This window comes from Puma concolor, chromosome D1 (assembly GCF_028749965.1).
Source record: "Puma concolor isolate L17-30 chromosome D1, mPumCon1.1.hap2, whole genome shotgun sequence".
NCBI classification, from domain to species: domain Eukaryota; kingdom Metazoa; phylum Chordata; class Mammalia; order Carnivora; family Felidae; genus Puma; species Puma concolor.
In genome coordinates, this window is record NC_141676.1 from 30541906 (window position 1) to 30561526 (window position 19621).

At 40.3% G+C, this 19621-nt stretch overlaps 1 protein-coding gene across 1 annotated transcript in view; it reads left to right on the plus strand.

Moving 5' to 3' along the window:
- DCDC1 (doublecortin domain containing 1) overlaps positions 1-19621 on the plus strand; it is a 497922-nt gene that overhangs the window by 422108 nt on the left and 56193 nt on the right. The window contains exons 24-28 of the mRNA XM_086677755.1: positions 3951-4050; positions 6176-6311; positions 9159-9318; positions 18115-18273; positions 19395-19595. Of these exons, the coding sequence (XP_086533881.1) occupies positions 3951-4050; positions 6176-6311; positions 9159-9318; positions 18115-18273; positions 19395-19595 (756 nt within the window). The remainder of the gene's footprint in view (positions 1-3950; positions 4051-6175; positions 6312-9158; positions 9319-18114; positions 18274-19394; positions 19596-19621) is intronic.

The following is a 19621-nucleotide window of genomic DNA, read 5'->3' on the forward strand; positions in this document are numbered from 1 at the left end:
GTTATCTACTTTAAAACAGTTTGTAATTGTCATCAATCCATATCATATTTGTGAAATGCATTGTAACTTTTCTTTTGATGAATGCTTTCCTACCAAAACAAGAGTTACTCCATAGAATTCGATAACTGTTTAAAGGCAGAACACCAGGTATACACATTTTTAAAAATATGTCTTTTTTTTTAGTTTATTTATTTATTTTGAGAGAGAGAGAGCACATGTGTGCACCGGGGATAGGCAGAGAGAGAGGGAGAGAGAGAATCCCAAGCAGGTTCTTCACTGACAGTGCCGAGTGTGGGGCTAAACTCACGAACTGTGAGATCACAACCTGAGCCAAAATCAAGAGTTGGACGCTTAACTGACTGAGCCAACCAGGCGCCCCCAAAATATGTCTTGTTGAATATGAGGGGGAGGTCTTACAGAATGGAAGGAAGATTATGCTGTTTTTTTTTCTTTAATAATTCACTACAGATAGTTTTGATGATCGCTTCTTGTTGGTGGTAGTTCTTCCATCTCTAAGTCCTTCCATCTCAAAGGCAGATCTGGTAGTATGACAATCTACTAAATCTACTAAACATAGATTGTTTTTGTTGATACTTAAAGTTGCAGGTAACATGGAGTACTGAAAAGACTACTGGGTTGAGAGTCAAGGGGATTGATTTTAACCCCAGGTTTGCCAGTAACTAACTGGAAAACTTCAGCAAAGCACTCCCCTTCTCGGAGTCCCATTTTCCTCCTTGTTAGACAGGATTGGTTGAAGAGCTAAAAGGAAAGCATTAAAGAATTTGATTCTTTTCAGTATCTGTTATGTTCACGTCATGTACATCAACCGCCATTAGATATTCCGGTGGAAATTAAAAAAAGGGAAGGGAAAGAAATTCCTTGCTCTCAGAAAACTCCTAACTTGTTGGGAAGACAGTTTGCTTAGTGAAACAGTCAAAAAAACCACACGGGGCAGCATTTAATTGTGCAGAAGTGGAAATGATCAAGGGATCATTTTATACATGACCAGGAAGGGGAAAGAACCTGGGAGGGGCAGCTCTTCCGGGAAGGCCACATGGAGAGGAGAGAAAAAGAGAAAGATACAAAAATATGGAGATAAGAAGCAAGAAGATAAAGAAAAGAAGAAAGCATGTATCCATAGCTTCTGTGGGTTTTGTTACTGTTTTGAAATAACTGGAAGGGTGTGGTGGGGCTCCTGGGATGGGCGTCCAGGCGAGCTATTGGAGGAAGTCTCCACTATTGCAGATCTGTAGCCATCTGCAGACCCTGGAGACACAGTTGCTCCCTCCCACCCCTGCCCTCCTCTCCCAGGGCATCCTGTGTTGTAGTGAAATACAGCCCTCATGGAGCCAGCTCCACTTACTGCTCCTCTCTCGACTCAGTCCTGAGAAAGCACAGAGATAAGACTCTGCTTTTCTGGACTCCCTGTAAATCTGAATAGGCCATGTGGTTGCCAGTCCTAACTCCTGGTGTGTAAGTCAGAGGACCTTGGTTCTAGGACCTTTGCCTCCACATGACAGAGAAACCCTGGGCCACTTGCGAGCATCCAGCCTCAGTCTCCCCATTCTTTAGATCTAGTGTGTCATTATTCTATGATGATGGCCTCTCAGGAGGCCGTACAATGTTGTGAACGACTCAGATGTAGGTCAGAATTTCAGCTCTCCTCCTTGCTAGCTATGCAACCTTGGGCAAGGCAGTTCACCTTCAGGCTCAGTTTCCTCATCAGTGAAATGGGCCTCTCAGAAATGGTGTAAGAATTAGGTGAGAGTAGACATGAAATGCTTGCAGTGCTTGATCCATTTGAATAATGTGTTGCTGACATTTTATGTGCCAGGTGCTTTACCGATATCCACACATTTAATCTGTAAAACATCACTGTGAGATGAGTACTGCCATATCTGTCTTTTACTGATGGGGCAAATGAGGCTCAGAGAAATTAAGTGACTTCTTTGAAGTTAACATAGCCACTATAGGAGGGCTGGGATTTGAACCCAGGCAATGTGACTCCAGAGTCCACACTCCTTATTAGGCACTTAACAGCCAATTCTTTTCTTCCCTCTCCATTTATGTAGGCTGGCATGTGACTTAGAGGAATTAAATACAGAGGAAACAGCTTATCCCAGTCCTCTCTAACCCACCTACATGGGCCAATTAAATTCAGCACTATTAAAACCAGGGTTTCAAAAAAGGAAGGGAGATTTACCAACCACCCATCCCTTCTATTCTCCCACTCATTGTCCTAAAACAGGATATTACCATAGTCCAAATGTTCTCCAGGAAAATGTGAGTGGGATCAGATACGATAATGGTAACTCTTCTTAGGTTATGCTATAACTGCCTGGACCCACAAAGATATCCATTTAGGGAAAGTAGAAGAAATCGGGTCGAGTCTTTGGGCAGCAAAGAAAGAATCAGACACATCTTGTGGCTGGGGGCTCAATCTTCCTACAGTTCTCTCCCACTCCCTCCCCAGCAACTCCTGTGGATGAGAAATGTGGCCAAGCCGGTCCATCAGCTTCCGGAGCTGTGACACGAGGTGTATTTCCTTCCAAGACCTCTCAGAGAAATGGAGTGCCTAATTATCTGCTCAATTGCTTTATCCCATCTGAGGATATAAAATTGAGAAATATTCTTCATACAGCTCAGCCTTCCTGATGAGCACAAAGTCACTTCTAATTCACTTAATATAGATAGTGCATTCTAATATAAAATATATGTAGCAAGAATCTTTTATACTTAATTGTCGCAAAGGCAGGATCACCTCAACAGTTTTCTCAATAGCCGCATCATATTCCTTAAACTCTCCCTCCTCTTCCCACAATTCCGCCTCCTTGCAGCTATCCTGAACTGGCTGGGTAATTTCCAGCCTCTCGTGCCTTCAGTCCATCTTCCACCTTTCTGACAGTTAACTTTCTAAAAAGCAGATCTGATAACACCACATTTCTTTTCTCTTATCTGAATGACTTCCTGCTGTTCGTGGGATAGAGTACAAATTAATTAGTCTGGTATCTTAAGTGCTTTCCGTGTGTTCCTGTCTTCTTTTCTAGCTTCATCTGGCTCCTGCTCCTCCCTATACACTCAAGTCCAGCCATACGAAACTTCTCAAAGTCCTAACCCTTCTTGACAAACTCCTATTCACCTGTCAAAGACCAACCCAAAGGTCACTTCCTTAGATACAGGTTCCCTGGAGGAATTCATTGTGTTGTTTTTCCTGGGTTCTCACAACACCCTGGCCAGGTGCCTGTGACAGCACCCAGCCCTTTGTATTATACTTCAGTTGCTGACCTGTCTCTCCCCTGACTAGATAGGGAGCTCCTCAGGAAACGGGAAAACATGCATTCATTTTGACAGCCATAGGGCAGGTCAAATGCTTGTTTGGGGCCTAGGAGGTGGAAATCACTGTTTTAATGTTTAAGCAGGCTAAAAGTCCCTATTTGAAAGGGCGTTAAAGGGCTATAGAGATCACTTCTAATGGAGGGAGATGAGGAACTGCTTGGTGATGGATATGACTCTGGGGAAAGAATATAACTTCAGTAGAGAAAGCAAGGAAAGTGTTTTAGGTAGAAGGAAGAGCATGAGAGAAACAAAGACACAGATAGAAAGTATAGGGGCATATTGAAGAATGGAGAATCAGGAATAATATGCCTGCTTATTTGTTGATCGTGCCCAGCAGTGTGCTAAGCACTTCTCAAAATCAACCCTTAATCTTCACTAAAACCCTGGAAGATAAGAAATGTAGGCTTAGAGAGGTTAAATAATTTGCCTGAGTCCCCCAGCTTGTATAAGGAGAATGAGACTCCAAGAGCCTGATGGGCTGCAGCGCCTACCTCTTGACTGTCTCACAGGTCTGCAGCACGAGTAGTTGTTAAAGACTTGATTTCTCACATTTTCTCTCTTCTTTGCCGGAAGCCTTCTGTATACAAGATGAATTTTTGTGTCTCTTACTACAGGTGCACCGAAATTTTAAATTTACCCTCTGCAGCTCGGAGATTGTTCAATGAAAAGGGAAAGGAAATCTTTGCCCTAAAAGACCTCCGAAGGGACGAATTGGTAAGGACATGAATGTGAAACTGGAAATGTTACTCTACACATACAACTAAAAGACAAATGTTTCAAAATGTAAAACTTCAGACATTTACCACTTCCCCCCTTATTTTCCTCTCAGAATTGTCCTCACCCAGCAACCCTCACAAAGTAACACTGATCACTAGCTGTTGAGAGCTTACCATTAGGCATTATCCTCAGGGCTTTCTGAAAATGAGCTCATTTAATGCCCATCACAGCCCTGTGGGGTGGATGCCCTCACCACCCATTTTATAAATGAAGGTGGATGCGGGGAGAAGACCAGATTATTAACCACTTGCAATTTCTGTCTTCTACTCTGAAGGAGATCCTCTCCTCTTTTTGAGGCCTTCCAAATGTAGTTGTTTAGTGATTTCTTACTAAGTGATAATTTCACTTTTTCAGAAAAAAATTGTATCTAGTGTTTCACATGCCCTATTTGGATGGCTGGAGAAGGCTAAGAAGAAGGACTTTAGCAGCCCACTGTTATGGGATGGGAGTTGAGGTATCAGTTCGAAAAGAAAACCTGCCTGACTGATGCCTGAAATTCTTTGAGCAGAGAACCAAGCTCACACCATATTATCAGAAGTTAACTCAGGCTCTGAATGCAAAGACCTCTTGAGAGAATCTTTTTTTTTTTTTATGTTTATTTATTTTTGAGAGAGACAGAGTGGGGGGAAGGGAGGGGCTGAGAGAGTTGGGGACAGAGGATCCAAAGCAGGCTCTGCACTGACAGCAGGAAGCCCAATGCCAGGCTCCAACTCACGAAATGAAACTAGAGCTCATGACTTGAGCCACTTAACCGACTGAGCCACCCAAGTGTCACCCCCTCCCCCTCCGCCACCCCTTGAGGGAGTCTTAAACTGAAGTACCAGTGACCAATATCAGAAGCAGCATGACAGAGGGGAAAGTCCGTGTCCTTGGAGTCTGGTAGATAGATCTCTTTTGAATTCCACTTCTCTCACTTCCAAGGTTTTAGTTTGTTGGTTTTCCTCTCCTTTGCTGCTGTGTTTATTCATTGTGTTATTGCAGAAAGAATTAGGTGGATTGCATTAGACCACATGATACAAAAAGGTAAAGGGAAGGGAAGGAAAAGTCTCTGAGGCCCTGAGGTGAAGGGAGGTAGGATGAAGTTGGGAGTGACTGTTATAAGATCCTGTATATTTGCTAGAAACAAACCTGTCACTGAGCAGCCAACATAGAGATGGAAACGTCAACAGTTACATGATCAAGTGTGTACAGAGGAGAAAAGGAAGGCTGTTGTTCAAAAAGAAGTCTTCGAGAAAGTTGTCCCTGGGTCGTCATGCAGAGAATGTGTATAATCACCAGTGTGGGACCATGGAAGTGGCAGCACTGAGTGTCATTTTTCTTCTTAACTGAATGTTCTGCATATATCACCCTGTTTTTTCTTACTTCAAAGAAATATGAATTCATTTAGGACAGACATAGAAGCAACATGAAGAACAGGTATGATCTGTAATCTGAGCATCTAGAAATAACCACATTAACATATGACAGGTTCATCCATACCAGTCAGTCATTGTCAAAGTTTTTCTGTAAAAGGTTAGTTTATAAATATTTACAAACCATATGGTCTCTATCGAAACATCACCTCTTGCACTGTATGCACAAAAGCAGTCACAGCATGTACACGAATGGGCCTATCTGGGCCTAACTGTGTTCTAATAAAACTCTATTTACAAAAACAGACAGCAGGCCAGATTTGGGCCTCAGCCCTAGTTTACAAACCCCTGATCTCTCCCTCCCTCCCTGTGTCCCTCCTTTCCTTTCTTTCTTCTTTCCTTCCTTCCTTTAACAAATTATTTATATAACTTTATTTTGAAAAATTACAGAGTTACAGGAAGTTGCAAAGATAGTATGGAGAAGTACTTTTTTTTTCCTTAGTATAAAACCCTTGAGATCTTTCAAAGTTGTTAGGTTTATCAATAGTTTTGCCTTTTTATCACTGAGTATTTGTCAGTGGTGTCACAGTTTGCTTAACCATTTGCCGATTATAGGACATTGTGTTTGTACTTTGGGCTGATTTGGGCGATTACAAATAATCCTGCTGTGAAGAGTTGTACATGGGATTAGAGACTCATTTCTTTGCTAGGTATATGTTTCATGTGGAGAACATTGGATCAGTCCTGATGTGTCCGTTGCTCAGCAAAAGAAGCAAATCTTCCTGAGGAACTTAGCATCAGATATTTCTAAAATTCAAACTTTCTGCAGCATACATAAGATAGAGGGTAAGCATTGGGATTATTTACCATAAAATATATTGCCAAAATTAAATACTTGATTCTGCCTTTTTTTAATCCGTGCTTGTTTAAATAGGTCATATTTCACCCCTATATCCTGCTGTTTAGCTCTTTAAACTAATGTATGTATTTAACAGGATTGCATATTTTCATTCACACTACACAGTGATGTGCAAAGAAAGTGTAATTTATTTCATCTTTAACAAATTCAGTCTTCCAGGGGTGCCTGGGTGACTCAGTTGGTTGAGCGTCCGACTTCAGCTCAGGTCATGATCTCCTGGTTTGTGAGTTTGAGCCCCACATTGGGCTCTGTGCTGACAGCTCAGAGCCTGGAGCCTGCTTTGGATTCTGTGTCTCCCTCTCTGCCCCTCTCCCACTCACACTCTGTCTCTGTTGGTCTCTCAAAAATTAATAAATGTTAACAAAATAAAAAAAAAAAAAGAAAAGTAAAACGAATTTAGTCTTCTTTGTTTTCCATTAAGGAAAACATAAAATGTCCGATCAGGTTTAAATTTTGGCCCATCCAACTAATTTAAATTGTCCCTTTAGGGAGAGCTTTCATATTTCCCATTCCCCAGAGTCTCCCTCAGTTCCTCTCTCAGATAGAAGGGAAGAACTTGGGGGACAGGGTGTCTTGCTTTCTGGGTCTTGCTGGCTGATATTCATGGCTGGGTGACCATGTTCCATTCCTTTGGCCCAGACAATGCTTTGGATGGGAGGTGCTTCCTGCCTGACCCAGCCTTTCTGCTCTCTCTGGCCCTCTGAAGCCTGGCTGTGTCTGAGTGGTCATCTCTGAAATCTTTATTACAAGACCCCTTCACCCCTCCTTGGCAACTACTTCTGGAAACCTTCCCAGCATGACTGTCGGCACATCTTGGGTCATGGCCACACCCCTCAGAAACAAGATCCAGGTTGATACAACTGTACCGCAGATTGGAGTGGTGAAGGCAACTTGAGAGGTGACTCATCACAGTGTTCTCAACAATGAACAGTGTCCTCAGTGTTTCCTTGGTGTAGCGTAGATACCTGAAGTGAAGCCTGTAGGGGGAATCATGATACCCAGTGCTGTTTTTCTGCTTTCCTCTGTCTTCTGTCTTAAATTCCCTCAGGCCCAGAAATGGTAGGTTTTCTCCAAGTCAACCTTGATGTTAAAGCTTTGATATGCTCAGTGGGAGCTAACAGTGTTTAGAAAAAACCTAAATCATGACAGTGTCATCCTGATTGACATGGCCTTTGTCTTATGGCAACATGCTGTACTTGAGTGTCACACTATCTTTGTATTTTGCTTTCCTTTTGTAACATTTCTTATCAACTTATGGTCCTCCTCCTTCCCTTAAGGCTACCCCAGGAACTAGGACAAAGGTCCTATGTATAGAACGACAAAAGAGAAAAATCACTAATATAATTTAAAACGTTTCCCTGTTACATATATTGAATGCTGTACAGTAAGTTTTGCATGCAGCTTTCAAGGCTTTGGGGACTTCCACTGAGGAATTTAGGATCCTAGAGAATGATCTAGAGATATATATGTAAATAATATGCCCATTTGAAAGGCTAGAATTTACAATAACTAACTAAATAACTAAATAACATTTTTTTGGAAACACCTATTTTTTAGTACTTTTTTTTTCCTTAGGCACTTTTTAAATTGAAAGTTAATTGATATATGGTGTTGTATTTGTTTCAAGTATATAATATAGTGATTTGATATTTGTATACATTATGAAATGGTCACTGCAATAAATCTAGTTACCATTTGTCACCATACAAAGTTGTTACAATATTATTGATGATATTCCCTATGCTGTACATTACATCCCCATGTCTTCTTTATAACTGGAAGATTATACCTCTTAACCCCCTTTATCTATTTCATCCACCCTTCTACCCTTCTGACAATTATCAGTTTGTTGTCTGTATCTGTGAGTCTGTTTCAGTTTTGCTTTGTTTATTTTTTAGATTCTACACATGTCTTTCTCTCTCTGCCTTATTTTATGTAGCATTATACTCTGGAGGTACATCCATGTTGATGCAAATGGCAAGATCTCATTTTCTATGGCTGCATAATATTCCATAGTGTGTGTACGCACATGCACTTTTTATCCATTCATCTTCCCATGGACATTTAGATTGTTTCCATATCTTGGCTATTGTAAATACTGCTATGATCTACATAGGGGTACATATGTCTTTTCAAATTAGTGTTTTCATTTTCTTTGGATAAATACCTAGAAGTGGAATTGCTAGACCATACAGTAGTTCTGTTTTTAACAGAGGAACCTCCATACTGTTTTCCATAGTGGGTGCCCCAAAAGTACATCCCCACCAAGAGTGCACGAGGGCTGCCTTTTCTCAACATCTTTGCCAACATTTGTTATTTTTTTGTCTTTTTGATAATAGACATTCTGACAGATGTGAGCTGATATCTCAGTGAGGTTTTGATTTGCATTTCCCTGATGTTTAGTGATGCTGAGCATCTTTTCATGTGTAAGTTGGCCATCTGTATGTCTTCTCTGGAAGAATGTCTATTCGGGTCCTCTGCCCATTTTTTAATCAGATTTTTTCAGGTATTGGATTTTATGAGTTCTTTGTATATTTTGGATATGAACCTCTATTTTTAGTACTTTTGACTGACAATATCTTGAGAGGAAGGAATCTACAAAAATTAAGTGAAATCCAATTTATTAAAGAGCAACTATTAATTACAGTTAGAATGTGTTCTCTTAGGCCAAATAGTTGAAAATTGTCTGCATTTTTATTTTAACGTGTGTTTTCAAATTCCTGGTGTTCTGCGATCATAACTAATGTCCTTGCAATTTGCATGTTTCTGCTCAGCTCTTGTTTTAGAAGTGCAAAGTGACATTGTGTCTGGAGCCAAGCTTGCTGTGCATAAACCTGTAGCAATTTTTGGAGAAGAAAAGCAAATTATGGGACCAAAGGAAAAGCAAATGGAAAAAAATGCTTTAACAATGGAAAATGCTTCCAGTGAAATTCTGTAAGTAATCAGTGTGGCCAGAAAAGCTACCTGTTTCCTATTTGAACTCAGCTCATTAGCTCAATAACAGCACAGAGCCCATGCGGGGAACCCACACCGAGTTTGTGAAATGTATGTCAGGTGAAGAGCTGGTAAATATTTAATTAGTTTTCTGTCCAAAAGATAGAGCTGGAGCTTCCATGTTCAGCCATCACAAGGATCTACTTTCAGCTATTTTGTTATTATATTACAGTTTTTAGAAGACTAGAATTTTGGAATTGCCAATTATTTGAGGAATTCATCATGTTTTGTCTCCATAAATGTTGATTCCAGGAACAATTAAATTAATATAGATTCAAGCTGGATTCATGTTAATATACAGTTGTCATCCTGGGTCACTGAAGTAGTTTTCTGATTGGTCTCTATCTCCATTTTCTCCTCCTTCCAGTTCACCTCAAAGTTCCACCCACAGACAGTTAATCTTTCTAAAACCTAATCCTTTTTATACAGTTCTTCAGTGGCTACGTACTGCAGATAGAAAAAATACTTAGTCTGTAATCAAGCCCTTCTGACCTGAGTCCAGGCCTGTCATTGACCCTCATTTGCACCCCCAGGCCCACCTCCACTCCACACTTGTTTCTTCCTGACACATGAACTAAGCCCCAGCTCAGCAACTACAAGCTGTCGCTGAACGTGGCACATTCCATTTATGCACTATTGTACGCCTCTGAGCCACTTGTTTCTCTCCACCTGAAGTGCCTTGACCTGCCTGGTATTCTTCTGTGGAATGGTTCTTCATCATTGAAAACAATCATGGTAATGACTGCACACAGCAATGTGCCTATCAGTCCCCACCACCACACGCCCCTCCCCAACAACCACCAGCCTGGGAAATCCATGAGGGCAAAAACTCTTGTCACACATGCTGTGTGAAGACCAGGATAGCTGCCTTTAATTATTTACTGAATAAATGAAGGAATGATTGAGTGAGTTTCTAAATTCTAAAGCCATATATGGCTAGTCAATTACCATTGTGATAATAGTGAATATTAATTTATATATTATTGTTACAAACTATTTTAAAAGACTGCTTCTACCCCTCAATTATAAGGATATCAACTCAAATATAAGGACATTTTAGGAAACAAACCCCTCATTGTTGAATGATTCATCTGGTCTCATGTCCTGACACTAACAAAGGCATCAGAAGGCCTTTTTCAGAAAGAGATGATTTGAACTACATGGTATATTCCTCAATGGCTAGAGAATTTCTTAAGAATGTATCATCTAGCCTCTGAATTATTAGACTGCACATGGGAAAAAAGTACACAGAAAGTAAGAAAAAAGAAAGAACATTTCTGAGAGCAAAGATCTACATTGTTCTAACTTATAGATTTCATCAGGTCCTGGAGTCCTTGAGGTAGAAGTGATTGAGTCCACTCAGAACATAAGGCAGGACAGGGCGCCTGGGTGGCGCAGTCGGTTAAGCGTCTGACTTCAGCCAGGTCACGATCTCGCGGTCCGTGAGTTTGAGCCCCGCGTCAGGCTCTGGGCTGATGGCTCAGAGCCTGGAGCCTGTTTCCGATTCTGTGTCTCCCTCTCTCTCTGCCTCTCCCCCGTTCATGCTCTGTCTCTCTCTGTCCCAAAAATAAAAATAAATGTTGAAAAAAAAATTAAAAAAAAAAAAAAAAAAAGAACATAAGGCAGGAATCTCTTGCACCTTCCAGATAGGCTCTTTTGATCACATCTTTTCTTGAATACTCATAGTAACAGGGACATCACTAGTTTGTAAGGCAGACCATTCTAATGTTGAAATTTAGAATATCTCCAACCTATGATTTCATTTTTTTCTCTGTCCATACCATTCCTCTCTACTTAAAAGTCCTTAAGAACACAATTCATATGGGATCCTGGGAAGATGGCAGTGTAGGAGGATGCTGGGTTCACCGCGCGTCCTGCTGATCACTTAGATTCCACCTACACCTGCCTAAATAACCCAGAAAACCACCAGAAGACTAGCAGAACGGAGTCTCTGGAGCCAAGCACAGATGAGAGGCCCACGGAAGAGGAGGAGGAAGAGAGAGGGAAAGGTGCTGAAGGTGTACTTGAAGAAATAATAGCTGAGAACTTCCCGGATCTGGGGAAGGAAAAAGGCATTGAAATCCAAGAGGCACAGAGAACTCCCTTCAGACCTAACTTGAATTGATCTTCTGCATGACATATCATAGTGAAACTGGCAAAATACAAGGATAAAGAGAAAATTCTGAAAGCAGCTAGAGAGAAACGTGTTTTAACATATAAAGGGAGACCTATAAGACTCGTGACCGATCTCTCTACTGAAACTTGGCAGGCCAGAAAGGAAGGGCAGGAGATCTTCAATGTGATGAACAGAAAAAATATGCAGCCGAGAATCCTTTATCCAGCAAGTCTGTCATTTAGAACAGAAGGAGAGATAAAGGTCTTCCCAAACAAACAAAAACTGAAGGAATTCGTCACCACTAAACCAGCCCTACAAGAGATCCTAAGGGGGATCCTGTGAGACAAAGTACCAGAGACATCACTACAAGCATGAAACCTACAGACATCACAGTGACTCTAAACCCATATCTTTCTATAATAACACTGAATGTAAATGGACTAAATGCGCCAACCAAAAGACATAGGGTATCAGAATGGATAAAAAAACAAGACCCATCTATTTGCTGTCTACAAGAGACTCATTTTAGACCTGAGGACACCTTCAGATTGATAATGAGGGGATGGAGAACTATTTATCATGCCACTGGAAGTCAAAAGAAAGCTGGAGTAGCCATACTTATATCAGACAAACTAGAATTTAAATTAAAGGCTGTAACAAGAGATGAAGAAGGGCATTATATAATAATCACAGGGTCTATCCATCAGGAAGAGCTAACAATTATAAATGCCTATGCCCCGAATACAGGAGCCCCCAAATATATAAAACAATTACAAACATAAGCAACCTTATTGATAATAATGTGGTAATTGCAGGGGACTTTAACACTCCACTTACAGAAATGGATAGATCATGTAGACACACGGTCAATAAAGAAACAAGGGCCCTGAATGATACATTGGATCAGGTGGACTTGACAGATATATTTAGAACTCTTCATCCCAAAGCAACAGAATATACTTTCTTCTCGAGTGCACATGGAACATTCTCCAAGATAGATCACATACTGGGTCACAAAACAGCCCTTCATAAGTATACAAGAATTGAAATCATACCATGCATACTTTCAGACCACAATGCTATGAAACTTGAAATCAACCACAGGAAAAAGTCTGGAAAACCTCCAAAAGCATGGAGGTTAAAGAACACCCTACTAAAGAATGAATGGTTCAACCAGGCAATTAGAGAAGAAATTAAAAAATATATGGAAACAAATGAAAATGAAAATACAACAATCCAAATGCTTTGGGATGCAGCGAAGGCAGTCCTGAGAGGAAAATACATTGCAATCCAGGCCTATCTCAAGAAACAAGAAAAATCCCAAATGCAAAATCTAACAGCACACCTAAAGGAAATGGACAGCCTAAATCCAGCAGAAGAAGAAATAGTAAAGATCAGAGCAGAAATAAACAATATGGAATCTAAAAAAACTGTAGAACAGATCAATGAAACCAAGAGTTGGTTTTTTGAAAACATAAACAAAATTGAAAAACCTCTAGCCAGGCTTCTCAAAAAGAAAAGGGAGATGACCCAAATAGATAAAATCATGAATGAAAATGGAATTATTACAACCAATCCCTCAGAGATACAAGCAATTATCAGGGAATACTATGAAAAATTATATGCCAACAAATTGGACAACCTGGAAGAAATGGACAAATTCCTAAACACCCACACACTTCCAAAACTCAATCAGGAGGAAATAGAAAGCTTAACAGACCCATAACCAGCAAAGAAATTGAATCAGTCATCAAAAATCTCCCAACAAATAAGAGTCCAGGACCAGTTGCATTCTTATACACTAATAATGAAGCAACAGAAAGACACATAAAGAAACTGATCCCATTCACAATTGCACCAAGAAGCATAAAATACCTAGGAATAAATCTAACCAAAGATGTAAAAGATCTGTATGCTGAAAACTATAGAAAGCTTATGAAGGAAATTGAAGAAGATATAAAGAAATGGAAAAACATTCCGTGCTCATGGATTGGAAGAATAAATATTGTCAAAATGTCAATACTACCCAAAGCTATCTACCCATTCAATGCAATCCCAATCAAAATTGCACCAGCATTCTTCTCGAAACTAGAACAAGCAATCCTAAAATTCATATGGAACCACAAAAGGCCCCGAATAGCCAAAGTAATTTTGAAGAAGAAGACCAAAGCAGGAGGCATCACAATCCCAGACTTTAGCCTCTACTACAAAGCTGTCATCATCAAGACAGCATGGTATTGGCACAAAAACAGACACATAGACCAATGGAATAGAATAGAAACCCCAGAACTAGATCCACAAACGTACGGCCAACTAATCTTTGACAAAGCAGGAAAGAATATCCAATGGAAAAAAGACAAGTCTCTTTAACAAATGGTGCTGGGAGAACTGGACAGTAACATGCAGAAGGTTGAAACTAGACCACTTTCTCACACCATTCACAAAAATAAACTCAAAATGGATAAAGGACCTGAATGTGAGACAGGAAACCATCAAAACCCTAGAGGAGAAAGCAGGAAAAGACCTCTCTGACCTCAGCCACAGCAATTTCTTACTTGACACATTCCCAAAGGCAAGGGAATTAAAAGCAAAAATGAACTACTGGGACCTTATGAAGATAAAAAGCTTCTGCACAGCAAAGGAAACAACCAACAAAACTAAAAGGCAACCAACGGAATAGGAAAAGATATTTGCAAATGACATATCGGACAAAGGGCTAGTATCCAAAATCTATAAAGAGCTCACCAAACTCCACACCCGAAAAACAAATAACCCAGTGAAGAAATGGGCAGAAAACATGAATAGACACTTCTCTAAAGAAGACATCCGGATGGCCAACAGGCACATGAAAAGATGCTCAACGTCGCTCCTCATCAGGGAAATACAAATCAAAACCACACTCAGATATCACCTCACGCAGTCAGAGTGGCCAAAATGAACAAATCAGGAGACTATAGATGCTGGAGAGGATGTGGAGAAACGGGAACCCTCTTGCACTGTTGGTGGGAATGCAAATTGGTGCAGCCACTCTGGAAAACGTGTGGAGGTTCCTCAGAAAATTAAAAATAGACCTACCCTATGACCCAGCAATAGCACTGCTAGGAATTTACCCAAGGGATACAGGAGTACTGATGCATAGGGGCACTTGTACCCCAATGTTCATAGCAGCACTCTCAACAATAGCCAAATTATGGAAAGAGCCTAAATGTCCATCAACTGATGAATGGATAAAGAAATTGTGGTTTATATACACAATGGAGTACTACGTGGCAATGAGAAAGAATGAAATATGGCCCTTTGTAGCAACATGGATGGAACTGGAGAGTGTGATGCTAAGTGAAATAAGCCATACAGAGAAAGACAGATACCATATGGTTTCACTCTTATGTGGATCCGGAGAAACTTAACAGAAACCCATGGGGGAGGGGAAGGAAAAAAAAAAAAAGAGGCTAGAGTGGAAGAGAGCCAAAGCATAAGAGACTCTTAAAAACTGAGAACAGGGGCGCCTGGGTGGCGCAGTCGGTTAAGCGACCGACTTCAGCCAGGTCACGATCTCGCGGTCCGTTAGTTCGAGCCCCGCGTCAGGCTCTGGGCTGATGGCTCGGAGCCTGGAGCCTGTTTCCGATTCTGTGTCTCCCTCTCTCTGCCCCTCCCCCGTTCATGCTCTGTCTCTCTCTGTCCCAAAAATAAATAAACGTTGAAAAAAAAATTAAAAAAAAAACAAACAACTGAGAACAAACTGAGGGTTGATGGGGGGTGGGAGAGAGGGGAGGGTGGGTGATGGATATTGAGAAGGGCACCTTTTGGGATGAGCACTGGGTGTTGTATGGAAACCAATTTGACAATAAACTTCATATATTTAAAATAAATAAAATAAAATAAAATAAAATAAAATAAAATAAAATAAAATAAAATATTCAAAGTTCTCTGTCATCAGCCTACTGGGTTATCTCTTTTCCGGGCTTTCACTAGTTCTTTGAACCACTTCTGATGACTCAATCCTAAATCACCTTATATTAGACAGTCACTTTAAGATTTCCCCAGACTTCCTTAGATATGTTTGTTTGGAAGGTTTACATATTTGAGAGGTGGGATGATTTAAGGAGGGGCATCCATAAAGCAAGAGGCTAAACAGATCTAGAAGGAACGCTTTTTAAAAAAAATTTTTTTTCAATATTTATGTTTGAGAGAGAGAGAGAGAGAGAGAGAGAGAGAGAGAGAGAGAACGAGCAGGAGAGGGTCAGAGAGAAAGGGAGACACAGAATCTGAAACAGGCTCCAGGCTCTGAACTGTCAGCACAGAGCCCAACAAGGGGCCCAAATCACGAACCTTGAGATCATGACCTGAGCTGAAGTCAGACTCTTAACCGACTGAGCTACCCTGCACAAGGAAGGAACCCGTTTGATAGCTAGGTTCTGTGTAAAGATTTCTGGTAATAAAAATAAGCAAAATGGAAAAGAACTCTGGGAGTACTCACTTCAGCTTTGCTGCTTTGTGGAAGAAAGGGCCTTTTTAGCATGGAACTCAGGGAAAACTTTCTCATTTCCTTACTGAATTATAGGCAGTCCCTGCCCACTTTAAGAGCCTCTTCACATAGTACCTTTTCCACTCACTGCACACCTATGACCCAGTGTCCTTCTGTTCATCAAATGAACCAAACATATTCTTGCTTCAGAACCTCTCCATTTATTCTTTTCTCTGCCCATAAATGCTCTCTCTCCCAAGATCCTCACCTGGCTGGCTCCTTCTCATTTTCCAGGTCTCAACTCAAACATCATCTCTCAGAGGAGTCTGTTCTGACTACCTTGCTAAAGTAGACCCCCCCTCCCCACCAGCTAATTTCTATCATGGTATCTTGTTTTATTCCACTTATGGCACTTGTATTATTTAGTTATTCATTTACTTGTGTATTATCTCTCTTCTGCCCACTGGAATGTAAGTTCTATGAATCTTGAGAATTTACCTGTTTTGTTCATCACTGTATCCCCAACACTTATAATTCTGTGCCTATCATATAGTAGATGTTCAAGAAATATCAATTAAAGGAATGAGTTGACTAACTATGGAATGATTAGTCGTGTATGAGTCACATAAGTCATTAAATGAATGAGTAGACAAATGAATTAATAAAGGAAGTTATATTTAGAAAGGTCTGTTCTAAATTGTCTATTGTTTTGACTGTTCTTCATTTGCCTGGAAGCCAAAGATCATACAGATAAATTCCAAGTTAGGAAATTAAACATCTGGATTGGGGGAGGAATCTTGTTTACACCTTGATAAATATGTTAAAACTAAGAATGACATTTCTGTTTTTTGTTTTCCTCAGTCAGTGGGAAAGCTGTGTTTTTTATTTTTAACACAAGATGGCACTGTTGTTTTTTTAACTGTTAGACTTTTGACTTGAGAAGCTGTGTGTGCTGCAGCTCTGAATGAGGCAGCTGTTACCCACCAATTTCAGAGCCACATGTAATACTTTTGTTACATTTGAAAAGTGTATGGTCTGCTCTGCTAACACAGGAATTGACCCCAAAGATTTTGGTAATTTGATATCACTTGCAGCTATATCAAAAACCACAAGCGCCTTGGCACTCACAGCTTCCCCGCATCCCCTAGCTTTATTTACATACATGCATATTTGCTGCTTTGCGCATATATTTAACCCGCCTTGGACCCAGCAGTCCTCATATTGTGTCGTGATCCCATGGAAGCAAATGTACCTTGAACAGTGCCCCAGAACTTGATATATACGGATCCGGATGGTGGCTACGCTCCTGCTCACACCTTCGTCTTAATAAAAAGCCAGAAGGCTGACTGACTCAGTTATCCAAGCTCTGACTATTTAAGTGTTTTAGTACATTATTCTTTATCAAAAACTGGCACGAACATGCCCATGCTCTTGGAGCCTCTCTAGGTTTGAGAGGAAAAGTTAAGTTAATTAAGATTTCTTTTTTTTTTTTTTAATTTTTTTTTTCCAACGTTTTTATTTTATTTTTGGGACAGAGAGAGACAGAGCATGAACGGGGGAGGGGCAGAGAGAGAGGGAGACACAGAATCGGAAACAGGCTCCAGGCTCTGAGCCATCAGCCCAGAGCCTGACGCGGGGCTCGAACTCACGGACCGTGAGATCATGACCTGGCTGAAGTCGGACGCTTAACCGACTGCGCCACCCAGGCGCCCCTAATTAAGATTTCTTAACACTGTCTAATGAGTAAACTTTATGAAATGCAGTAATCTAGGCTGTTCTGTTCCAGACAGAATTATGACCCACTTATGGAGCAGGCAGAAGGAATCTCATTACACATTCATTATAAATTTCTTAAACTACCGAGTAGCCTTAATCTCGCAATTTTTGAAATATAATACATGGCCCCCTTTTTCCCAAATAAATATGGTAAAGATGAGTGCTATTTATTATGTAATGGAGGAATTTTATTTGTAGGCTTATATTAAAACGTCTAAATTATGTGTTAGTAAGATACGGATTTGCGATGTTAGGCACGACAATGGAAATGCGATTTACAGATCTACCAATATCCTTCAGGATATGATCAGACTATCCCTCAGAGAAAACTCTGTGAGTAAAAATCAGAATTCTTGTGTTTGCTTCTGAACCTTGGTAGAGATTCACATGCAAGAGCCCATCTTCGAATGAAAGCTTGTCACACACTTCCCAGATATGCCTGGCAGGAAACTCCTCATGACTTTGATGAGGATGACAGTCTTACAAAGAAAATGGAAGAAGAACTCTTTGAAAATGTGGAACCACAGAAGAAATACAGGTAAAAAGTTGCAAGGGATTCTTGTGAGAGATTTCTACCTGGCCTTAGATTTGCTCACTTTGGGGCAAAATGATTCTTGTGGGTTTGCCTTACTGTTAGCCGCATGTACATCAACATGCACATTTTTGTCTTTCTTGTGTCTGTGACTAAGTATTTGCAAGTACTTGTGGGAAGGCCCTTCTCCCTTTAGCTTATTTTGTGCCACGTGATGTAATTTCTTGTTCACTAGTGTGTCTTTTCCATTCAGCAGTAAGCTCATCCACCTGTGCCTCCTGATAACTTAGCACCAAGCCTGTGTGTTTGTTGAATGAATGTGTGAATGAACTTAAGAATAAGCATATGAGATTCTTTGATGTCTTTAAGAAATTAGGAAAATGTAGTTTCTTCTTTTTCATTTTATTTTTTCCTGGTCAATGTCCAATGAAATAATAGGAATTTATAGTACTTTGTATCATTCCATAATCGTTAGACGTTTGTGTAACTTGATAGCATTTTATATAAATTAAACAGTCTTGGCACTTCGACCTTTAGCATAGAGTAGGGGCTTCATAGATGTTTATAAATGTATTTGATTGACAATGCATTGTGGTATTTCATATGTTTAATAAGTCTTCTTATTGCCTTAAGATCCTTAAGCAAGAGATTCCTTTGAATTAACTTATTAGTATATCATTCTTTTTTATGATCTTCTATGAGTTGTCAGGGAAGATGGAAAAACTTGAACAGTGGCATTCTATCTGGAGATAGAGGCTAGAAACAATCATGATCTGAACACCTTTGTTTCTCCCTATTTCCCTTTTACCGCTCTCCTTCTCCTACTCTTTTTTCCCTTTAATTAAATTATCTCTTCAACTAAATTTCTTTTTGTTATGCTGATGAGTTTCTCATATTCTCTTGGATGAACATTTATTTCTGTTACAGAATAAGCCCAGAATTCTACCTTTTTTACATCAGCTTGGCAGTGCAAGGCAAATAACATTGCTGCTGCCCCGATGATAATGCCTCACCGTTATAAGTGAGTTCAGTTCACAGCAGGTCTCTCGCCAACGGAACTTGCGGTCTCCAGCACATCAAGTGCACAGGACATTTTTCGGCCACTAATGGGATTTTCTTTATCTCAGCTATTCTCCAAAGCAGAATAAATTGCAGAAGCTTTGCCACCAGCAGTTTGAATACAGAGATGAGCAAATTATATGCCATGCTGCTCCTCAGTTAGTTTTGGGAGTAAGAGGTCCTGATCTGCGTTCAGACACGGAGGTAGTTTTGGTGGAGAAAAAAGTGGGTGACAGTCATCAACGATGGATGCACAAGGAAGGCAGCAGGTAAACCCTTTATATTGTGGGGTCAA